This window comes from Dreissena polymorpha, chromosome 8, assembly GCF_020536995.1.
Source record: "Dreissena polymorpha isolate Duluth1 chromosome 8, UMN_Dpol_1.0, whole genome shotgun sequence".
NCBI classification, from domain to species: Eukaryota; Metazoa; Mollusca; class Bivalvia; order Myida; family Dreissenidae; genus Dreissena; species Dreissena polymorpha.
This window is the reverse complement of record NC_068362.1, coordinates 39,166,919-39,192,144: the sequence shown is the minus strand read 5'-3', so window position 1 is coordinate 39,192,144 and position 25,226 is coordinate 39,166,919. Positions and strand designations below refer to the sequence as shown.

At 38.4% G+C, this 25,226-nt stretch overlaps 1 protein-coding gene across 21 annotated transcripts in view; it reads right to left on the bottom strand.

Annotated features, from left to right (window-relative positions):
* Positions 1-25,226, bottom strand: part of LOC127840885 (uncharacterized) — a 178,864-nt gene that overhangs the window by 69,668 nt on the left and 83,970 nt on the right. For 14 of the 21 annotated variants that reach the window (XR_008030618.1, XR_008030617.1, XM_052369334.1 and 11 more), the window contains 14 exons: positions 19,887-20,078; positions 18,647-18,877; positions 16,806-16,940; positions 15,769-15,866; positions 15,045-15,231; positions 14,670-14,774; positions 14,004-14,220; positions 12,359-12,534; positions 10,623-10,795; positions 9,709-9,877; positions 8,418-8,550; positions 3,040-3,246; positions 2,266-2,409; positions 909-1,111 (listed from right to left, as the gene is read on the bottom strand). Coding sequence is in view for 19 of the 21 variants with exons in the window: in XM_052369334.1 (XP_052225294.1) it covers positions 909-1,111; positions 2,266-2,409; positions 3,040-3,246; positions 8,418-8,550; positions 9,709-9,877; positions 10,623-10,795; positions 12,359-12,534; positions 14,004-14,220; positions 14,670-14,774; positions 15,045-15,231; positions 15,769-15,866; positions 16,806-16,940; positions 18,647-18,877; positions 19,887-20,078 (2,370 nt within the window). In the remaining 2 variants the exon portion in view is untranslated. The remainder of the gene's footprint in view (positions 1-908; positions 1,112-2,265; positions 2,410-3,039; positions 3,247-8,417; positions 8,551-9,708; positions 9,878-10,622; positions 10,796-12,358; positions 12,535-14,003; positions 14,221-14,669; positions 14,775-15,044; positions 15,232-15,768; positions 15,867-16,805; positions 16,941-18,646; positions 18,878-19,886; positions 20,079-25,226) is intronic. The other 7 variants (XM_052369331.1, XM_052369326.1, XM_052369337.1 and 4 more) reach the window with 5 other exon arrangements.

Below are 25,226 nucleotides of genomic sequence, written 5' to 3'. Positions count from 1 at the left end.
TTAATAAAGCCTAGCGACTTAGTTTTGACCCTACCCATACTTGGTCAATATATCATTGGAACAGATGTTCTTACCAAGTTCCATGAACATTGGGACATAAATGTGGCCTTTCCAGTGTACACAAGATAAATGTTGATGCTTGAAAACAGACAATGCACGATAAACAATACACAAAAGGTGATCACAAAAGCTGACCATGAACATGTTTTTTGTATCTTGTTCTAAACAAATGAAATTTTCAACCAAGCACCAAGATTGTTCTATGAAGATATTCTTTTCTTTTAAACCTTATGATAAAACATGGCATTTTCGTGATCATAGAAAAAAAATATTTTCACGACTGGCAATATATTACATCATTCATGCTTCCATACTGTACAAAGTCTTTTAGACAGCACTGAAACAGTGTATTTACAATTGCATTTACAAGTCTTTAAATAAACAGGAGATGTGTTTGTCAGAAACACAATACCCCCTACTGCGCCGCTTTGTAGCCATATATTTGACCTTTGACCTTGAAGAATGACCTTGAATTTTCACCACTCAAAATGTGCAGCTCCACGAGATACACATTCATGCCAAATATCAAGTTGCTATTTTCAATATTGCAAAAGTCATGGGCAATATTAAAGTTTTCGGACAGACAAACTGACTGACGGACAGACTGACAGACAGTTCAACTGCTATATGCAACCCTACCAGGGGCATAAAAAGCATATGACCTTTGTCATGAGAAAATGGGTTTTATGTCATTTGCATCCTGCGTAGCCCGGTCTGGTAAAGAGCCATGCTATCCTCTATTAAGTCAGGCAAGGTTTTGTGGTTACAATAGCTGGAACTATGCTGACTGCATATGGCATAAGGTACATTTTCGCATGACGCGGCTAATATTAGGTCCCAATTCATACCGCTCCAGGAGTATTTTGTGGTACAGGTTTTTCAGTGTAGAGATCTTGCGGTATTCTGTGTACCAGGTCTGGTAACACTGCTGCAGCACCTTGCGGTTCTGTTTGTAGCGGAAGGATCGCTCCCGGGGGATCAGCGCCCGCTCCTCCTCTGTGATCGTTGTCCAGAGATGCAGGATCTTGTGAGCCTGATGACTCTCCTGTGCCTGGAGGAACAAACAGGTTTAACCTATTTATGCCTAGTGGACTCTCCTATCCTTCTAAATTGGATCAATTTATTTCCAAAATTAGGGATGTCTAGTATATTTATTTCTATATTTAGAATATTTCTTACAGAAATTTATTTGAAGCAAACAGTGCATACCCAGATGAGACACCGCATCATGTGGCGTCTCATCTGGGTCTACGCTGTTTGCCAAGGCCTTTTTTCAAGACGCTAGGCACAAACAGGTTTTACCCTTTCCCACTCAGAAACAAAGCGAAAATGGCTATGTGCAAGCAGCATAAAACCAGAACAGCCTGCGAGTAAAAGTTCAGTTTTATGCTTTTTGCTGCTCATCAGTATCTAAAGATTGGAAATAAAGCCTGTAAAACTTGAATCTAGTATAAATTAAACTTTCTTAGGGCCTTCAAATGCATTAAAATACATATCTAAGTGGTAAAGGCTTAAATACGTATCTAAGTGGTAAAGGGTTAAATACATATCTAAGTGATAAAGGGTCAAATACATATCTTAGTGGTAAAGGGTTAAATACATATCTTAGTGGTTAAGGATTAAATACGTATCTAAGTGGTAAAGGGTTAAATACGCATCTAAGTGGTAAAGGGTTAAATACATATCTAAGTGGTAAAGGCTTAAATACATATCTAAGTGGTAAAGGGTTAAATACATATCTAAGTGGTAAAGGATTAAATACATATCTAAGTGGTAAAGGGTTAAATACATATCTAAGTGGTAAATTGTTAAATACATATCTAAGTGGTAAAGGTTTAAATACATATCCTAGTGGTAAAGGCTTAAATACATATCTAAGTGGTAAAGGGTTAAATACATATCTTAGTGGTAAAGGGTTAAATACATATCTAAGTGGTAAAGGGTTAAATAGGTATCTAAGTGGTAAAGGGTTAAATACATATCTAAGTGGTAAAGGGTTAAATACATATCTAAGTGGTAAAGGGTTAAATACATATCTAAGTAGTAAAGGGTTAAATACATATCTAAGTGGTAAAGGCTTAAATACATATCTAAGTGGTAAAGGGTTAAATACATATCTAAGTGGTTAAGGATTAAACACATATCTAAGTGGTAAAGGGTTAAATACATATCTAAGTGGTAAAGGGTTAAAAGCATCTATCTCACCTTAGCTAGCCACTGTGGAAAGATGAGTTTAAACGTCTTCTGAGCGAAATGTGCAAGGGCCTGCTGATTCCTTTGCTTTTTCTGTTTGCGAGAGTCTCGGTACCACACCAAGCTTAACAAAGCCTTGTGCTGTATTATGTGATCCTGAAAACAATTGTGAAGTACTTTCAAACATGCAGCCATCATTGATTGAGATACATCTTTAATTGAAGTCATACTCAGTTACTTTATTCTAACTAATTAATGTGCCTATTTAGTATTAAATCAATTTATACTCAATAAATATCCTGCAGATTTACAACTAAAAAGTCTTTCATCTTAATGTGCACCTGTATGAATAATAGAAATATTACAATGAAGAAATTGATTTACACTTCATTACATCTTATAAATTGTGTTAGACTGAAAATTAATATATAGCTATTATAAATTGATACAGATGGGAAATGTTTTTTATTTCTTCATCATTCTTGACTTGACTATTAAACTTCGTGAACACTTAAAATACTGAGTATTCATTTGTTAATTATAAGTGTTACTTAAAAAACTAAAATGTTAAGTGTTACTTAAAATACTAAAATGTTAAGTGTTACTTAAAATACTAAAATGTTAAGTGTTACTTAAAATACTAAAATGTTAAGTGTTACTTAAAATACTAAGTATAAATTTGGAAATAATAAGCGTTCCTTATTAATTTGTAAAAACAGGAGTTAAAGTTTTCATTTCAACAGCAACATAATTTTGAACTCGTAGAACAAATAACTGGTAGATTACATGATGCTGTTTTGCCATTTTCATTGCCTGGAACTGTTTAAGCCATGCCGAGTAATGCTGTTTGACAGCAAGCTCCTGGTGAATGCTGATCATCTGTGTTGTCAGATTCTTGAACTCTCGCTGACGGGATGTGAACTCACGCCATTGGTCAAACACAACACTGACTGGCCAATGGCGTAAACGATGCACCACAGTAACAACGATCTCCTGAGAATGAAAGATAACGCAAATAAAAAGCATTTTGGGAAAACCAGCATTAATGTATTTGTGTACAGTGTCATCCCATAACTGCACAGGGTAATAAGGATTTAAGCTGAGAAGACACTTTCTTTTAACAAACAAAACCCATACACGTGGACAGTGCAGTCCCTGATAAGCCAGTGTGGACTGCATAGGGTTATCTGGGATGACACTCTAAGCATATGCATTAAGCCCTGTTATCCCAGAGTGATGCAAATATTTAATGTGGAACTCCAGCGCTGATATCTGGATAGTAAGTTTATTAACTTCAAAGGGTCTTTTGTACGTGGGAACCATTGCCAAAAGCACACAGCATATCATAACAAGAGCACCGCCTTGCGGGTGCAGACCGCTCATCTATTTTTCTTTTTAAAAGGTGAAGGAATACTTCAATAAAAAAAGATGGATGGGTGGGGTGGAGAGGGGTGTATAGTGTGGGGGGGTGGTCATTTATTACATTATCTTCCAAAAATTAGAAATAAAAATGCAAAAACAAAAAAAAATATTTTTTTTTGGGGGGGGGGGGGGATTCTTGGGTAGGATAGTTGGACGGTCTTTCAAAAATAAAATAATAAAAATAAATATTTTTGTTTTTTAACCATGTTTCCAAAAAACAAAATTGGGGGGGGGGGGCCGGGGGTCTATAGTGTGAGGGTGTGGTCATTTATAAGATGATCTTTAAATAAAAAAAGAAAAAAATGTTGTTTTTTTTTTTGAGGGGGGGAGGGGTATGGGGGATGGTTTGGGTGGAGTCTATTGTACTAAGTCAAAAAAGGGCCATAATTCTGTCAAAAAGACAACCAGATAATGCAACTTGTTCCGTACAGTCCCCTTATGATAGTTTGTGAGTGTTCCAAGTCTGAAAGCAATAGCTATGATACTTTAGGAGTAAAGCGGCCCAAAACACAAAACTTAACAAAAAATTTAATTTTCTAAGTATAAAGGGGCCATTATTCTGTCAAAATGCCAGTCAGAGTTACATAACTTTGCCTGCACAGTCTCCTTATGATAGTAAGTAAGTGTCGCAAGTATAAAAGCAATAGCTTTGATACTTTAGGAATAAAGTGGACCTTAACACAGAACTTAACAAAATTTTCTAAGTATAAAAAGAGCACATAATTCTGTCAAAATGCACGCGAGAGTTATCTTACTTTGCCTGCCCAGTCCCCTCATGCTAGTAAGTAAGTGTACTAAGTTTGAATGCAATAGCTTTGATACTTTATGAGAAAAGTGGACCTAAACACAAAACTTAACCGGACGCTGACGCAGATGCCGACGCCAAGGTGATGACAATAGCTCATTTTTTTTTTTCAAAATATAGATGAGCTAAAAATGACCAAAATACACAAAAATAAAACTCCTTGGAACAGTTCATGTTAAATATTGGGAATTTATAGAAACTTGGTGTAAATTGAACTAATTTGACTTGGCTTTTATCACAAATAGTTTCAACTTCTTACCAAATATTGTAAACTGCTTTTGTAAAGATTTTTTTTTGTATTTGCATATTTTAAACTATACAACAAGAGCATTGCCTTGCGGGTGCAGACCGCTCATCTATTTTTCTTTTTAAAGGTGTAGGGACCTATCTCAATTTTAATCACAAAGGAGGGAGGGGTGGAGTGGAGAGGGGTGTATAGTGTGGGGGTGTGGTCATTTATTACATTATCTTCCAAAAATGCCAAAAAAATGAACAAAAAAAAATTTGGGGGGGGGGGAGGGGGGATTCTTGGGTGCATGGTTGGACGGTATTTCAAAAAAAAAAAATCATAAAAATAAATATTTGTGTTTTTTAACAATGTTAGAAAAAAAACAAGAGATGTGTTTGTCAGAAACACAATGCCCCCTATTGCGCGCTTTGAATTTTCATTTTTTATTTTAACCTTTGACCTTGAAGGACGACCTTGACCTTGAACTTCCACAACTCAAAATGTGCAGCTTTATGAGGAGGCCGCTTTGAAATATTATTTTTTTGACCTTTGAACTTGAAGGATGACCTTGACCTTGAAGGATGACCTTGACTTTGAACTTCCACCATTCAAAATGTGCAGCTTCATGATAACGCCGCTTTAATTATTTTTGTTGTTGACCTTTGACCTTTAAGGATGACCTTGGCCTTGAAGAATGAACTTGACCTTGAACTTCCACCACTAAAAATGTGCAGCTTATGAGAACGCCGCTTTGAAATAAAAAAAATTGACCTTTGACCTTGAAGGATGACCTTGACCTTGAAGGATGACCTTGACCTTGAACTTCCACCACTCAAAATGTGCAGCTTCATGAGAACGCTGCTTTGAAATAATAAAAAAAAATTTGACCTTGAAGGATGACCTTGACCTTGAGCTTCCACCACTCAAAATGTGCAGCTTCATGAGAACGCCACTGTGAAATGTTTTTGTTTTTTTACCTTGAAGGATGACCTTGACCTTGAACTTCCACCACTCAAAATGTGCAGCTTCATGAGAACGCCGCTTTGAAATGTTTTTGTTTTTTTACCTTGAAGGATGACCTTGACCTTGAACTTCCACCACTCAAAATGTGCAGCTTCATGAGAACGCTGCTTTGAAATTAAAAAAAAAAAATTTGACCTTGAAGGATGACCTTGACCTTGAGCTTCCACCACTCAAAATGTGCAGCTTCATGATAAAGCCGCTTTGAATTTTTTTATATTTTGTTTGACTTTTGACCTTGAAGGATGACCTTGACCTTGAAGGATGACCTTGACATTGAACGTACACCACTCAAAATGTGCAGCTTCATGATAATGCCGCTTTGAATTTAAAAAAAATTGACCTTTGACCTTGAAGGATAACCTTGACCTTGAAGAATGACCTTGACCTTGAACTTCCACCACTTAAAATGTTCAGATTCATGATAACGCCACTGTGATTTATTTTTTGTTGACCTTTGACCTTGAAGGATGACCTTGACCTTGAAGGATGAACTGGACCTTGAACCTACACCACTCAAAATGTGCAGCTTCATGATAACGCGGCTTTGAAATTAAAAAAAAATAATTTGACCTTGAAAGATGATCTTGACCTTGAACTTCCACCGCTCAAAATGTGCAGCTACATGATAACAGCGCTTTGATTTTTTTTATTTTGTTTGACCTTTGACCTTGAAAGATGACCTTGACCTTGAAGGATGACCTTGACCTTGAACCTACACCACTCAAAATGTGCAGCTTCATGATAACACCGCTTTGAATTGATTTTTTTACCTTTGACCTTGAAGGATTACCTTGACCTTGAAGAATGACCTTGACCTTGAAATTCCACCACTCAAAATGTGCAGCTTCATGATAACGTTTCTTTGAAATTTTGTATTTGTTATTTGACCTTTGACCTTGAAGAATGACCTTGACCTTGAAGGATGACCTTGAACTTCCACAACTCAAAATGTGCAGCTTCATGAGAACGCCATATTGAATTAAAAAAAAAAATTACCTTGAAGGATGACCTTGACCTTGAACTTCCAGCACTCAAATTGTGCAGCTTCATGAGATACACATGCATGCCAAATATCAAGTTGCTATCTTCAATATTAAAAAAGTTATGGCCAATGTTAAAGTTTTCAGACGGACAGACGCCATATATTTGACATTTGACCTTGAAGGATGACCTTCACCTTTCACCACTCAAAATGTTCAGCTCCATGAGATACACATACATGCCAAATATCAAGTTGCTATCTTCATTATTAAAAAAGTTATGGCCAATGTTAAAGTTTTCGGACAAACAGACGCCATAAATTTGACATTTGACCTTGAAGGATGACCTTGACCTTTCACCACTCAAAATGTGCAGCTCCATGAGATACACATGCATGCCAAATATCAAGTTGCTATCTTAAAAAGTGAAAAAGTTATGGCCAATGTTAAAGTTTTTTTCGTACGGACAGACAGACTGACTGACAGTTCAACTGCTATATGCCACCCTACAGCAGGGGGCATAAAATAATTTTTTTGGGGAGGGGGGTGGGGGGGGTATAGTGTGAGGGTGTGGGGGGGTAAAGTGAGGGTGTGGTGGTCATTTATTCGATGACGGGGGGATTCGGGGGGGGGGGGTTTGGACAGAGTCAATTGTGGTATGTCAGGTAAGAGTTGTTTTGTCAAAGTATCAATCAAATCTACTCATAAATAAAGAAGTTATGGCAATTTTAGCAAACTTTAATAATTTGACCTTGAGAGTCAAGGTCATTCAAAGGTCAAGGTAAAATTCAACTTGCCAGGTACAGTACCCTCATGATTGCATGAAAGTATTTAAAGTTTAAACAATAGCCTTGATACTTTAGAAGTAAAATGGATCTAAACACAAAATGTAACCATATATTCAAAGTTACTAAGTAAAAAAAGGGCCATAATTCCGTAAAAATGACAACCAGAGTTATGCAACTTGTCCATTACTGTCCCCTTATAATAGTTTGCGAGTGTTCCAAGTATGAAAGCAATATCTATGATACTTTAGGGGTAAAGTGGACCAAAACACAAAACTTAACCAAATTTTCAAATATAAAGGGCCCATAATTCCGTCTAAATGCCAGTCAGAGTTACATAACTTTGCCTGCACAGTCCCCTTACGATAGTTAGTAAATGTTGCAAGTATGAAAGCAATAGCTTTGATACCTTAGGAAAAAAGTGGACCTAAACACAAAACTTAACCAAATTTTCAATTTTCAAAGTATAAAAAGGGCACATAATTCTGTCAAAATGCCAGTCAGAGTTACAAAACTTTGCCTGCACAGTCCCCTTTTGCTTGTTAGTAAGTGTTGCAAGTATGAAAGCAATAGCTTTGATACTTAAGGAATAAAATGGACCTAAACACAAAACTTAACCAAAATTTTCAATTTTCTAAGTATAAAAAGGGCACATAATTCTGTCAAAATGCAAGCCAGAGTTATCTAGCTTTGCCTGCCCAGTCCCCTCATGATAGTAATTAAGTGTACCAAGTTTGAATGCAATAGCATTGATACTTTATGAGAAAAAGTACCTAAACGCAAAACTCAACCGGACGCCGACGCCGACACCGACCCCAAAGTGATGACAATAGCTCTTTTTTTTTTTCAAAAAATAGATGAGCTAAAAAACAAAATCACAGGAACTTGTGGGTTCAATCTCTACTCAGTCTGTTTCTCACCCGTCGACTCTCTGTTTTCACAGCGTGTTCCATCTCAAAGCGGGCGTCAAGGAAACTAGCGTTCATAATTGGCCCCGCCTCCAACTCCAGGGACTGGGCCAGACTCAGTCTACTCAGTGAGGGTGTACCAATCCTGAATACGAGAAAACGTGTTTGTATTATCCTTCTGGGTCATGCGGGCTTAATGCATGTGCCTAAAGTGCAGTCCCAGATTATTTTGTGCAGTCTGCACAGGCTAATCAGGGACGATACTTTCTGCCTGAACTGGAAATATTTTGTTTAATAAAAATTCTCCTGAAAAAAATCCAGTTTGGTGGAAAGTTTACATCCCTGATACGGCTAATCTGGGATGACAATGCACAAACATTAAGCCCAGTGAGGGTGTAACAATCCTAAAAAACAGCCATATTGTTTCTATTAACCCTTTACAGCTAAGATACTGATGAGTAGCAAACCGCATAAAACCTAAATAGCCTGCTGGCTACAAGGCTGGTCTGGTTTTATGCTGATTGCATGTAGCCATTTTCAGCCTTCTACTGAGCGGGAAAGGGTTTTAAATGTTCAATTTCTACAACTTGCTTGCTGAGCAGTTCAGTACTGGCCTGAGTAAGATCACACAGAAAACAGATGGTGTACAAAGCTATTTGGAGTGCATCATCCTCTTATCCATATATATACTCATACCAAGTTTCAATGAAATCAGCCAAAGCACTTCCAAGATATGGCTCTGGACACACACAAAAAGCATTTTTTCAAGATAAAAAGGGCCATAATTCCGTTATTTACAGATGGTGTACAATGCCATTTGGCGTGCATTATCCTCTTATCCATAATTATATATACTCATACCAAGTTTCAATGAAATCCATCACAGCACTTCCAAGATATGGCTCCGTACACACAAGAAAGCATTTTTTCAAGATACAAAGGGCCATAACTCCGTTATTTACAGATGGTGTACAATACCATTTGGCGTGCATCATCCTTTTATCCATATATAATACTCATACCAAGTTTCAATGAAATCCGCCAAAGCACTTCCAAGATATGGCTCTGGACCGACGGAAAAACAGACAAGACGAAAGGACGGACAACGCCAAAACAATATCCCTCCGCCTATGGCGGGGGATAACTAGCTAACTTCACATCTTCAAATTTTCCAAACACAAGCATTAAGTACAATTACATGGGAACATTTATTGACGCATATTTTGAACAGAAAATTTAAAAATACATGGTTTTGGAAAAAAAATCCAGAATATCAATTAGTACTTGATGTAGTATATCTAACCTCTTCCTTGGTGTACTGATGAAGGTACTGTTCTTTGGTGTTATTGGTGTCTTAGGTGTCCTTGGTGTGCGAGGGGTCATCGGCCTTGACCCCAGCACTGACCTTGGGGTCATGGCAAGGTCATTGTCATAGAGGTCATCCCTCTCTGGCAGTACTTCACCTTGGTTATCTATATTATATAAATAAAATATAAGGTGAGTGCTGAATAAATATGAAGACCAACATACTCTACAATCCTTGGCTTAGTATCAAGATCGTGCTGTAGTCAATATTCTGACTCAATTTTAGTTGTTCTCACTTTTTGAAACCAGGTTTACCGTCATGCTCAAATTGGTGTTAACCAATTTTTGTTTTGAGTTCAGAGTCTGACTCAACCCGGAGTTTGAAGAAAAAAAAGTGAATATTTTTACAGCTATGCTGACTAACATCTGCACTACTCAGCTAGGTGCAAACTTAAATTCTCATTTCCTGACTTGTCAGCTATAAAATTGAGAATGTTTGTGATACAGGGCCCTGGTGTAAATCAGTATCAAAACCTGCCTCAAAAGTTCAACTTAATCTCTCGGTAAACCTCACTCTAACATTCTCCACACAAAAAACCATTTGAGCCCCTTACCGCCTAATTTTAGTCCCAAACCGCCTCCTTTTAGCCCCATACTGCCGCATTTTAGCCCCTCATTGCGCCCTTTGAGCCACGTACCTCCCGTGGGCCAATTAGCACACATCTTGAGCCCCTTACCGCCCATGTTGAGCCCTTTACAGCCTGTGTCCTCTCCAAGGCAACCACAACTCAAATATTCTCCAAAAATAAAACAATTTAAGCCCCTTACCAGCCCATTTAATCCCCTTTCTGCCCGTATTGAGCCCCTTAAGGCCAGTGTTCAGCCCCTTACCACTCCATTTCAGCCTCTTACCGTCCGTGTCTTCTCCAGCCATGTCTAGCTCCTGTTCAAAGCTGACGCTGTCAGTGAGGCCGATGGCAGCTGCAAACCTCTCCACAGCCTCCTGCAGTGCATTCTGGGTATGCAGGTGCCACGCCTCCAGGGCTTGCTTGGCCAGGCATCGTACGCGGATCTTCTCATTTTCCCTGGAGAACAAAAAAGCCAGATAAATTGATGCAAGATTTGTCTGGTATATTGGAAAGAGATACTGAGACTCAATCTTTGTAAATTGGAACTTTCTGGGGTTCAACTGCCGCTTTAACTAGCATGGATTTAAACGACAGGTGACTCTTTTTAAAGTTATCTGAGTCATTCACAATGTCCACCTCTCTGCAAATATTAGTTAGGTAGTAGTCAATGCCATGTCTAACACCAATAAATGTTTTCCCTGGCTTGTGCAATTAGCCAATTACTTATAAGGTGTTATGCAATATTGGTGTTTTTTATTTATATCTTTAAAAAAAAAGTTTCCAGATTTAGGTAATCTTCGGTCCTATGTCAGTAAATCTTACAGGCCGTTTTTAAAGCACATGACATGTATTTAGTAACATTTGGATTGTAAATTCTAATAATATATTTACAAAAGTTTACAATTACATCTGACATTTAATGTTTAACTTATAATTTGTTTGATGCATTTATCATGAGAACTTTGAGAAACAAGAAATGTGTTTGTCAGAAACACAATGCCCCCTATAGCGCCGCTTTGAAATAAAATTTCAATATATCATTTGGCAGGTTTAGAAATTATCTTCCTTTTAAAGCTTATTACTTCCCTTTGATTGTATTTTTTGACTTTTGACCTTGAAGGATGACCTTTACCTTCCACCACTCAAAATGTGCAGCTTCATGAGATACACATGCATGCCAAATATCAAGTGGCTATCTTCAATATTGCAAAAGTTATAAAGAAAGTTAAAGTTTTGGTTAAAGTTTTGATTTTTTTTTATTGACCTTTGACCTTGAAGGATGACGTTGACCTTGACCTTTTACCACTCAAAATGTGCAGCTCCATGAGATACACATGCATGCCAAATATCAGGTTGCTATGTTAAATATTGCAAAAGTAATGAAGAAGGTTAATGTTTTGGTTAAAGTTTTGGGACACATATATTTGACATTTGACCTTGAAGCATGACCTTGACCTTTCACCACTCAAAATGTGCAGCTCCATGAGATACACATGCATGCCAAATATCAAGTTGCTATGTTTAATATTGCAAAAGTTATGACGAAGGTTAAAGATTTGGTTAAAGTTTTGGGACATGCACACGTGCACACGCACGCACGCACGCACGCACGCACGCACGCACGCAAAGACGAAATGTTTGTGTTATGCCAGTATTGAAGTATAACACATTGATTTTAATTAGGAAAAATGAACATAAATAAACATATTGACTGCGACTATAAGTTACAAAAGCTTTTTAACACAGCACCTGTCTTCTCCACTGCCGGCTGTCCTCTAGGCCCAATAGTTCTTTCCTGAGAAATCTACTCAATTCCATTACAAAACTTGTCTCAAGCCATTGTGAAAGTGGAAAGTATATTAGGTTAAGTACTGGGACCCGCTTCGGGCCCCTATATAATGCAGCCTTAGGCACTGGTGGACCTCATAAAATTTGAAATGCACAAGAACACAAGCTTCTGCATTCCTCTGTTTAAAAAGCATTCACTACACTACAATACTACCAATATTCATTTGTTACCTGGCAACCAACGTAGCCCGGAAGTGTCTCCTCCAGAAGTTGAACGCAACCTTGACCCGGTTTGTGGTCTGTTTCTGTTCCAGGTGGGTCGTGACCTCCAGGTCATGTGACTGTTGGTGGAGTGTAGCCTGTCTCCATGTGGTGAAGTACTGGCGCAGTAGGGACATGACGGTCTCCTGTAAATCAACACAATATGAACCTCATTCTGGTAAAAAAGGGCCTACTAAATAGGGATTACTAAATAGAGATTACTAAATAGGGATTACTAAATAGGGATTACTAAATAGATATTACTTAAAAGGGATTGCTAAATAGGGATTACTAAATAGGGATTACCAAATAGGGATTACTAAATAGGGATTACTAAAAAGGGATTACTAAATAGGGATTACTAAATAGAGATTACTTAAAAGGGATTACTAAATAGGGATTACTAAATAGGGATTACTAAATAGGGATTACTAAATAGGGATTACTAAATTGGGATTACTAAATAGGGATTACTAAATAGGGATTACTAAATAGGGATTACTAAATAGGGATTACTAAATAGGGATTACTAAATTGGGATTACTAAATAGGGATTACTAAATAGGGATTACTAAATAGGGATTACTAAATAGGGATTACTAAATAGGGATTACTAAATAGGGATTACTAAATAGGGATTACTAAAAAGGGATTACTAAATAGGGATTACTAAATAGAGATTACTTAAAAGGGATTACTAAATAGGGATTACTAAATAGGGATTACTAAATAGGGATTACTAAATAGGGATTACTAAATAGGGATTACTAAATTGGGATTACTAAATTGGGATTACTAAATTGGGATTACTAAATAGGGATTACTAAATAGGGATTACTAAATAGGGATTACTAAATAGGGATTACTAAATAGGGATTACTAAAGTCCCAGATTAGAATGTGCAGTCAAAGGATGTCTCTTATTAGTGAAAATTCAGTTTATGAGGAAAGTTTGTTTCTTGCCTGCACAGGCTATTCTGGGACGACAATTTACGCCAGAACAAGGCTCATGATTATAATTTAAATTATAAGTCAAAGATTGGAAAGGTGACTTACTGTATGAAAGACATGCATATCATATATGAGTTTATTGATGTGTTCATAAATAAACAAATTAATGAATCATTTTTTTCGATGTGGTGAAATGCAGGCCCTGAGTGGATGTCCCTGTCTTCCATCTTTCACTATTCACTTATTGAAAAGTGTTAGGTAATTATTTGTGTTATTAGCATGTTTAAAACGGGAAATGATACTTTCAGATTAATTGTTTCCAATTTAAGAACATGTATTGTAGGTTTCAAATCTCAAAGTAAATGTTTATATTAAAGCAAAGGATAAAACAGATCTAAACTGCCTACTGGAAATATTAATGTATGTGTGTAAAGCTTCACCCCAGATTAGCCTGTGAAGTCCATGTAGTCTAATCATGGAGTGGAACTTCCCTTCTAAACTGGATATTGGCTTAGCATAGACTTCCTTTAAACGAAAAATACCATAACAGCGAAAAGCGTTATCCAGAGCAAATTGCACAAGCAAATATGGTTGCATATATATTAAGCTTAGTTTTCCACGAACAAGGCTCATAAGATAATTCTCGATATTTAGTGGTGACTAACCTGCTCCATTAGCTGCAGTTGTTTCTGTCGAACCCGTCTCAGTGCAGACGTACGCCAGTGTGAAAATGTGCGACGCACAAGATGGCGTGAGTGGAAGTCACATGCGCCGTGCTTACGTTGGATCACGGCATGCCAGGCAACAAAACATCGTCGCAATTGGCGCTGGTGCTCACTCAATCGTATCGCTTTCTCAGTCTGATGTACTTGATACTGACGTCTGTAAGACGGCATAAAATACAGGCTTGAATTGAATGTTTTGTTGAACATTTGACAAGCAACCTCATATATAAAATATTGCTAAAATAAATACAAAACTCTGATGATTCTATAAAAGTATGAGCTAAAACAGGTGCACCGATAGTTTCATCACTTTAGAGGGTTTATATGAGCGTGTTTCTGGATAAACTCAAAATTATGCAATGCCAAAAGTATTATCCCAGATTCGATTGTGCAGTAAGCACTGACTAAACTGGGAAGTCACTTTCTGTCTAGACTGGATTTATGTTAAAAGGAGACTTGCTGTAAACAAAAACTTCCATAAAAGTGCAAAGTGTCGCCCCAGATTAACGCTGCAAAGGCTAATCTGAGATGTTACTTAACGCTATTATGCCTTAAACCAGTTTTTTCAGATTGCGGCTCCTATTTTACTTGACTCGTATGACTTGCCTCCAGGCGTTGAAGCCATTACGAAGCCTCACTGTGATCACTGCTTTCTCACTTCTTAGACACTCGGCCTTGTTGACAACATGATCCCTCCAGGCAACAAAACATCTGCAAATAGAGTTTGAATCATCTGCAAACAGGGCAAGTTTATAATTGTCTGCATATAGGGCAAGTTTGACAGCAACTTCAAGGTGGTAAAGTTTGAAAGCGTCTGCAAATAGGGAAAGTTTCAGGGTGTCTGCAAATAGGGAAAGTTTCAAAGTGACTGCAAATAGGGAAAGTTTTAAAGTGTCTGCAAATACGAAAAGTTTCAAAGTGTCTGCAAATAGGGAAAGCTTCTCTGTAACAGTATCTACTGGTCAGTTCCATGACACCTACTCTGTAATAAGCCTAGTCCGGTAGCATTGCAGCATGGGTTTGATCCTTAGTTGCTGTGTGGTCATGTGCCGCCAGGCAATAAAGCGCCGGCGCAGCTGTGACAGATCCAGCAGGGCTCGAACCTCCGAGGCATCTTGTTTCTCCTCCAGAATCAGGCTGAACCTTGACCTCCATTGTGCAAAGAACACTGGAATATGTCAATGGTAACATACATCAGGGATAGAAACTAACTTTTAACATTATGTACATAATTACATATAGTTAAGTTTAAACCTGTTTATTTAATTTAAACTTATTTATTTAGTTTAAACCTATTTAGTTTAGCTTTATTGCAGCTTAGCAAGCTTAAGGTTTATTGAAATGCTCTCCAGTTCATTTCCAAGGTAGAACCAGTATTAGATGTCTTTGGTGGAGAAGGCTCCCAAACTGGGCATCAAACGGGCGACCTTCTGATCGCTAGGCAGATACCATATCAACTACGCTACAGAGGCCTTATACACTTGTTACATATACTAACAAAATTAATGTTTGACCTTAAACAATAAATTGTACAAATAAAAATGGGACAAAGGGCAATTATCTTGTAAATTTATAAACAATTAAGTTATATTAGTACTGAATAACAGAAAAAAGGGACAAAAGGCTATATTCCTGCCTAATTTGTTACAAGCCCAATATTTCTTTATGAACAATAACATAAGGTCTGCTGAGTTGAGCAGCATACCTCTCTGAGTTTGAAGCTGTCTCAGTGGCTCAGTGTCTATCAGCAGACGTGCCAGGCGTCTCTTGTGACAGACCAGCCTCCACACCTCCCCTGCACGCCTGGAAACATCAGCAGAGAAGGTAACATTAAATGAGCCTGGAAATATTGGCAGAGAAGGTAACATTAAATGAGCCTGGAAACATGACAGGGAAGGTAACATTTAATGAGCCTGGAAATATCCGCAGAGAAGGTAACATTTAATGAGCCTGGAAACATCAGCAGAGAAGGTAACATTTAATGAGCCTGGAAATATCGGCAGAGAAGGTAACATTTAATGAGCCTGGAAATATCAGCAGAGAAGGTAACATTTAATGAGCCTGGAAATATCAGCAGAGAAGGTAACATTTAATGAGCCTGGAAATATCAGCAGAGAAGGTAACATTTAATGAGCCTGGAAATATCAGCAGAGAAGGTAACATTTAATGAGCCTGGAAATATCAGCAGAGAAGGTAACATTTAATGAGCCTGGAAATATCGGCAGAGAAGGTAACATTTAATGAGCCTGGAAATATCAGCAGAGAAGGTAACATTTAATGAGCCTGGAAATATCGGCAGAGAAGGTAACATTTAATGAGCCTGGAAATATCAGCAGAGAAGGTAACATTTAATGAGCCTGGAAATATCAGCAGAGAAGGTAACATTTAATGAGCCTGGAAACATCAGCAGAGAGGGTAACATTTAATGAGCCTGGAAACATCCGCAGAGAAGGTAACATTTAATGAGCCGCATTATGCCAAAGTGGATATAATGCAGTATGTGACCAGCGTACTGTGTCTGCTATAGAAGATGCTGTGTCTGCTATAATGAAACACAAGGTTTCCTTGCCTCATTAGGGGACATAATGACACTTCATCAGAGTATACAAATGCAGAGCTTAGCTGGACTTATACTGTTCAGATATGTTCTAAGACCCATTTTTGCATGACGAAGGTAAAATAAAGAGCATTGTTTACTTTCCTTCTATCAATCAAAGTTACATGAGCTATCTACCACAATACCTTGCACAAGTGTTGGACCACAGTTGCAGAGCTTTCTTCTTGTCACATTTCACACGGAAGTTTGCCCTCCAGATGTCCAGACATCTTCTCATAGTGTTCAGACTGTGACAACGTACATGCAGAACCATCTGCTTCCTGCAAATAGCATTCAAAATGAGCCTCACTCAGGGAAAACGGAGCTTAATGCATAAGCATATAATGTTGTCCTTTATTAGCCTGTGAAGGACACCACTTTCCGCTTTTGGGGTATTTTTGGCTTACAAGATTAGTCTGTTTGGACTGCACAGGCTATCTGGGACAGCACTTAATGCACATGCATTAAGCCTAGTGTTCCCACAAGAAAGCTCCATTGATGACCGGTTAAAGTGTTGTTCAATAACAGATACCAGTTACCAGTGATGTAGTGAACATAATAAAACAGGGAAGGAAATTTATGTTCTCACCATTGAGGCCAATAATCATTCTTTCAAAAGTACTTTATATGTGGATGTATGAGTTTTCTCAATACAACAAACAGCCCACCACACGTTATAAGTCATTGTTGAATTACACAGAAAATACATCATGGATGCACAGATGGAGGAGCTTTTTCTGGTATGGCTTAACCCTTTGCATGCTGGGAAATTCGGTTCCAGCACTGTATGGCTTAAAGACAAATATAGGGCAATCTTATGAGAAAATCTTTCTGAAATCTACCAATTGGTGGTAAACCCTTTCCCACTCAGAAGCAAATTGTAAATGGCTATATGCAGCCAGCAAAAATCACATATAGCCTGTGAGTTATTGCAGCCTGTTCAGGTTTTATGCTGTTCGCTGCTCATCAGTACCTTAGCATTGGAAATGAAGCCTTTCAGACTTGGAAGAAAGGTCTTCAATTTTATTGTTTTTCTAAGGGACTACAAACACGTCAAAGTGGGTAGCTGAGTGGTAAGGGGTTAAGTTTTTGTCAAATATTTATGAATTTATATAAAATGTGTAAAAAAATTATTATACATATAATATAAATTAAAAGTTAAGAAGAACACGTGTTGAAAAATGCCAAATAAGACAGATATCTAATTCTGAAACCGAAAATGTCTGTACAGTCGAATTTGCCAGCATGTATATCATGCATGTATGATGTGAATCTGAATTTAGTTTTACGGATCATTTTAATTTCCTGCAACGATATCTAGTATTCATAGGACACACGAACACTAACTCCAATCCCAATAAAAAGACGAATGCTTCGGTTATTGTAGGAAAATATGTACGAAATATCTTCGTCACAATCGGCTTAGGGCGATAGTTTGTCTTTGCTGCATTTTATGAAGTTCATCTTCTATGTATAATATTTCTTACCTATTTTGTATAATTGTAACATATTTTTATCAATATATTACAATTATACACATATAAAAATTGTGCAGTCTCACTTTAAAGACAGTAAGAGTCTTTCAACAGACCTTGACCAGCAGTCCTTATTGTTTATTAGATGATTAACAACTTTGAAAAAATTGGCAACATCAAGTATTCATGTAAGCACCTTGCTCTGCAGAGGCGGTGCTTAATGGATGTTCGTAGTGTTGTCCGTAGGCCTGTGCAGAATTCAGGACTACACTTTACACCTTAAGGAGATTTTTCCTGAATAAGACTGTGTAGATTTCACAGGCTAAATTGGGACAACACATTATGCCCATGCATTAAGCCCCATTTTCCCAGAGACACTGAGACTCCCCTAACAGACCTCTACAAGCACTCCTAATCATTTATAACATGATAAACAACTTTTAAATTGGCAACAGTTAGTCTTTTAAACAGTTAAGCATGAATTCAGAGATACTCGGACTTTCCCCACCCACCTCATCTGTTTTTGGTAGTCAGTGTACCATCTCCACGTCATGAACACGTGCCCAAGTAGAACACCCTGTATCCTAGCAACAGCCTGCGCACGTCGGCGCTTCATCTCACCAACAAACATGCACCAGTGCTTGAAGGTACGTGACATGACGCGCTGGCTTCGGAACGTATCTGCCTCACTTCGTCGCTGTATGACCTCTGTGTGACGTTGACGCCACTCAGTGAAAGCATTTCTGAAGAAATATGAGACATCAGGTACATGTACAGATTGTGAATACCTGAAGTTTGAATTTTGGATATTTATATTAATTTTCTGGCACATGGGTTGCTTAACTAAAGCCATGGTGGCTATGAGTCACTTCACTACAGCCATGATGGCTATTGATTGATCAACTACGATTTAGTTATTCAAGGCATAGAAGATTACACATAAATAAGCCTCCTTTGTGAAAAGTGGGTTTAATGCAGGAGCATAAAGTGTCATCCCAGATTAGCCACTGCAGTCTGCACAGGCTACCCAGGGAGGACCTTTTCCACCTCAACTGGATTTTCCTATGAAAGAGGCTTCTTTTAAACACAACAAGAGATGTGTTTGTCAGAAACGCAATGCCCCCTACTGCACCGCTTTGATTTTTTTGTTGTTGACCTTTGACCTTGAAGGATGACCTTGACCTTTCACCACTCAAAATGTGCAGCTCCATGAGATACACATGCATGCCAAATATCAAGTTGCTATCTTCAATATTACAAAAGATATTGCAAAATTTTAACCAAGGTTAAAGTTTGTGACAGACAGACAGACAGATACATACAATGACAGACAGACAGGCCAAAAACAATATACCCTCGATCATTCGATCCGGGGGGCATAAAAATCCATTAAAGCAAAAAATGGGCCCTGGCATACTGCACAGACTAATCATGAAGGGACTACAATTTTTTCCAAATGCATTAACCCTTTCCAACTTAGAAGCAAAGTGAAAATGGCTACGTGTAAACAGCATAAAACCAGAACAGCCTGCAAGTAATTCGCAGACTGTTCAGGTTTTATGCTGTTTGCTGCTTATCAGTATCTAAGGGTTGGAAATGAAGCCTTTAAAACTTGAATTAAGCAATAAAGGTCTTTAATCAAATTTAACTTTCTATGGGACTACATATGCGTCAAAATACATATCTAAGTGGTAATGGGTTAAGCCCAGTTTTGCCATAACACTGCTCACTTTTATTGACACTGAAACCTACCTGAGGAGGTTCTTGTTGCACATGTTACACGCCCAGTTGGTCAGCAGTGTATCCCGCCAGGCTGTGAAATAGCGCCGCAGCGTGGAGTGGGACCAGTATACCTCGGCAACCCGCAGGTCATTCTCATGCTCTGACTTGCTGATCTCTGATCCCTGTCGCCATGCCAACATGGCCACCTTCAACTGAGTCACCCTGCAATCAGTGAGAGACATGTTGCGGATTAATTTTAGCCTTCCTCTAGGGAAACAGGAGACTGTTTCAATAAACATCGTAGTAATTATTTACGATACAATACATTTCATATGATTATAGATGTTCAGTACTTAAATTAATTGTATTGGCATCTCTAGCGCCGTATATATTCGACGAGCATGGCAAGCTAGTTCCTGTACTAATAAAGATTACAAAATTCTCTCGTAAGTTAAAATTGTCGTATGATCGTTTATGAAACGGCCCCGTGCAGGGCTTAATCAGGGACGTCACTTTATGCCTTAACTGCATTTTTGTGAGATTTTCTTTAAAAAAAACTCCATGAAAGCAAAAAAAATCGTCCCTAATTAGCCTGTGCAGACTGTAGGGCTTTGTTACATTGGACAGGCTGTAGGGCTATGTTACATTGGACAGGCTGTAGGGCTATGTTACATTGGGCAGGGCTTTTTTTTAATGATTTTAGAGCGATTATTGGGTCATATTTACAATGGCTTATATATATTTTATCCCAAATCCAGTCCAACAATTCCAAAATGATAGTTTGACTTTTTTCTGTTTAGTAATAGAGAAGATTAGTCTAGAAATAAAGAGTTTCCAAGTTGTATTATCCATTTTACTGTTAATGTTTTGTTGAGAATTTACTGGTTTATTTAAGTTTCCTCACCAAGAGTTCAAACATTAAACAATTAAACAAATATACAAATATAGGTCTTAATCCAAAAAAGATGAGAAAAAGCCCTGTTGGAACAAACAAAGCCCATGAGCTTGGTTAAGCTAATGGATAACCTTGGGTGTTTAAACATTAAACAATTAAACAAATACAGGTCTTAATCCAAAAAAGATGAGAAAAAACAAAGCCCAAGAGCTTGGTTAATCCTTTCAGTGCTGGAACCGAATTTTGATGGGCCTTTGCAAACAGTTTGGATCCAGATGAGACGCCACAGAACGTGGCTTCTCATCTCGATCAAAACTGTTTGCTATTTTGATAGTATTCTTTGAAAAAAATGAAGAAAATGCTTATTTTACAAATTCAGCAGACGACATTATAGCAGACGACAAATTTCCCAGCATGCAAAGGGTTAAGCTAATGGATAACCTTGGGTGTTTATTCTTACTCTTCAATATTCTCAGTTAACCCTTGTCTGATCATGAGCATAAAGCTTACAGTTGGTGTTTACATTTGTTAACCGTTTGCATGCTGGGAAATTTGTCATCTGCTAAAATTTCGTCTGCAGAATTTCTAAAATTAGCATTTTCTTCGATTTTTTTCAAAGAATACTATCAGAATAGCAAACAGTTTGGATCCTGATGCGACGCCACGTTCTGTGGCGTCTCATCTGGATCCAAACTGTTTGCAAAGTCCTTCAAAATTCGGTTCCAGCAGTGAAACAGTTAATGACAACCCTCATTAAGGAAGCATTTATAATTATCAAGATTTCAATTTACTTGTTTGTTTAATTTTCTATAATGGGATGTTTTCTAAATGTTTTCTCAATCTGTGAGAAAACATAAAATGGTTGACCTCGGTTCAAAAAATCATAATAATAATAATAATATCATAGATGTTTTGTCTTGTGAAATGTACATGTTTACCATTGCAGGGTACAGGATCAAGTGACTTTGTGGGGTTCCCCCTTTTTACTTTAATGGCAATGTGAAATACATCAGAATTACTTTATTTAACAAGCCTGTGTTCCTGTTCTAAATTCGATTAGAACTACACGGTTATGCTTCACGCGATTTCAGACGTATTCAAGGATTTATTCTTAAAGACATCGACACAAACTGCAAGAAAAACTGTCTTTAATGCACTAAGGGTTTTTGCAAACTTAATTCAATAACTTGAGATATTTGCAAAAATATAGTTCTTAACTGTGTGATTACATTATGTCCAGCCCGTGTGTAAACCCCTGAAAACCCTGTTGATTCTGCACCCTGATTGTGAGATAATGTTCACAACTTTTGTGTTGTCTGAAGTTAATTCTGGAAAATCTGGACTTAATACATGTGCTTAAAGTGTCGTCCCAGACTGGACTTAATGTATGTGCTTAAAGTGTCGTCCCAGACTGGACTTAATGTATGTGCTTAAAGTGTCGTCCCAGTGTGGACTTAATGTATGTGCTTAAAGTGTCGTCCCAGACTGGACTTAATGTATGTGCTTAAAGTGTCGTCCCAGACTGGACTTAATGCATGTGCTTAAAGTGTCATCCCAGTGTGGACTTAATGTATGTGCTTAAAGTGTCGTCCCAGACTGGACTTAATGTATGTGCTTAAAGTGTCGTCCCAGTCTGGACTTAATGTATGTGCTTAAAGTGTCGTCCCAGTCTGGACTTAATGCATGTGCTTAAAGTGTCGTCCCAGTCTGGACTTAATGTATGTGCTTAAAGTGTCGTCCCAGTCTGAACTTAATGTATGTGCTTAAAGTGTCGTCCCAGTCTGGACTTAATGTATGTGCTTAAAGTGTCGTCCCAGTCTGGACTTAATGTATGTGCTTAAAGTGTCGTCCCAGTCTAGACTTAATGCATGTGCTTAAAGTGTCATCCCAGTCTAGACTTAATGCATGTGCTTAAAGTGTCGTCCCAGTCTGGACTTAATGTATGTGCTTAAAGTGTCATCCCAGTCTGAACTTAATGTATGTGCTTAAAGTGTCGTCCCAGTCTGGACTTAATGTATGTGCTTAAAGTGTCGTCCCAGTCTGGACTTAATGCATGTGCTTAAAGTGTCGTCCCAGTCTGGACTTAATGTATGTGCTTAAAGTGTCGTCCCAGTCTGGACTTAATGCATGTGCTTAAAGTGTCGTCCCAGTCTGGACTTAATGTATGTGCTTAAAGTGTCATCCCAGTCTGGACTTAATGTATGTGCTTAAAGTGTCGTCCCAGTCTGGACTTAATGCATGTGCTTAAAGTGTCATCCCAGTCTGGACTTAATGCATGTGCTTAAAGTGTCGTCCCAGTCTAGACTTAATGTATGTGCTTAAAGTGTCATCCCAGTCTGGACTTAATGTATGTGCTTAAAGTGTCGTCCCAGTCTGGACTTAATGTATGTGCTTAAAGTGTCGTCCCAGTGTAGACTTAATGTATGTGCTTAAAGTGTCGTCCCAGTCTGGACTTAATGTATGTGCTTAAAGTGTCATCCCAGTCTGGACTTAATGCATGTGCTTAAAGTGTCGTCCCAGTCTGGACTTAATGTATGTGCTTAAAGTGTCGTCCCAGTCTAGACTTAATGCATGTGCTTAAAGTGTCGTCCCAGTCTGGACTTAATGCATGTGCTTAAAGTGTCGTCCCAGTCTGGACTTAATGTATGTGCTTAAAGTGTCGTCCCAGTCTGGACTTAATGCATGTGCTTAAAGTGTCGTCCCAGTCTGGACTTAATGCATGTGCTTAAAGTGTCGTCCCAGACTGGACTTAATGTATGTGCTTAAAGTGTCGTCCCAGTCTGGACTTAATGCATGTGCTTAAAGTGTCGTCCCAGTCTAGACTTAATGTATGTGCTTAAAGTGTCGTCCCAGTCTGGACTTAATGCATGTGCTTAAAGTGTCGTCCCAGTCTGGACTTAATGTATGTGCTTAAAGTGTCGTCCCAGTCTAGACTTAATGTATGTGCTTAAAGTGTCATCCCAGTCTAGACTTAATGTATGTGCTTAAAGTGTCGTCCCAGTCTGGACTTAATGCATGTGCTTAAAGTGTCGTCCCAGTCTGGACTTAATGTATGTGCTTAAAGTGTCGTCCCAGTCTAGACTTAATGTATGTGCTTAAAGTGTCGTCCCAGTCTGGACTTAATGCATGTGCTTAAAGTGTCGTCCCAGTCTAGACTTAATGTATGTGCTTAAAGTGTCGTCCCAGTCTGGACTTAATGCATGTGCTTAAAGTGTCGTCCCAGTCTGGACTTAATGTATGTGCTTAAAGTGTCGTCCCAGTCTAGACTTAATGTATGTGCTTAAAGTGTCGTCCCAGTCTGGACTTAATGTATGTGCTTAAAGTGTCGTCCCAGTCTGGACTTAATGTATGTGCTTAAAGTGTCGTCCCAGTCTAGACTTAATGTATGTGCTTAAAGTGTCGTCCCAGACTGGACTTAATGCATGTGCTTAAAGTGTCGTCCCAGTCTGGACTTAATGTATGTGCTTAAAGTGTCGTCCCAGTCTGGACTTAATGCATGTGCTTAAAGTGTCGTCCCAGACTGGACTTAATGCATGTGCTTAAAGTGTCGTCCCAGTCTGGACTTAATGTATGTGCTTAAAGTGTCGTCCCAGTCTAGACTTAATGCATGTGCTTAAAGTGTCGTCCCAGTCTGGACTTAATGCATGTGCTTAAAGTGTCGTCCCAGTCTGGACTTAATGTATGTGCTTAAAGTGTCGTCCCAGTCTGGACTTAATGTATGTGCTTAAAGTGTCGTCCCAGACTGGACTTAATGTATGTGCTTAAAGTGTCGTCCCAGACTGGACTTAATGCATGTGCTTAAAGTGTCGTCCCAGTCTAGACTTAATGTATGTGCTTAAAGTGTCGTCCCAGTCTGGACTTAATGCATGTGCTTAAAGTGTCGTCCCAGTCTGGACTTAATGTATGTGCTTAAAGTGTCGTCCCAGTCTAGACTTAATGCATGTGCTTAAAGTGTCGTCCCAGTCTAGACTTAATGCATGTGCTTAAAGTGTCGTCCCAGTCTAGACTTAATGCATGTGCTTAAAGTGTCATCCCAGTCTAGACTTAATGTATGTGCTTAAAGTGTCATCCCAGTCTAGACTTAATGCATGTGCTTAAAGTGTCGTCCCAGTCTAGACTTAATGTATGTGCTTAAAGTGTCGTCCCAGTCTAGACTTAATGCATGTGCTTAAAGTGTCGTCCCAGTCTAGACTTAATGTATGTGCTTAAAGTGTCGTCCCAGTCTAGACTTAATGTATGTGCTTAAAGTGTCGTCCCAGTCTAGACTTAATGCATGTGCTTAAAGTGTCGTCCCAGACTGGACTTAATGCATGTGCTTAAAGTGTCGTCCCAGTCTGGACTTAATGTATGTGCTTAAAGTGTCGTCCCAGTCTAGACTTAATGTATGTGCTTAAAGTGTCGTCCCAGTCTGGACTTAATGTATGTGCTTAAAGTGTCGTCCCAGTCTGGACTTAATGCATGTGCTTAAAGTGTCG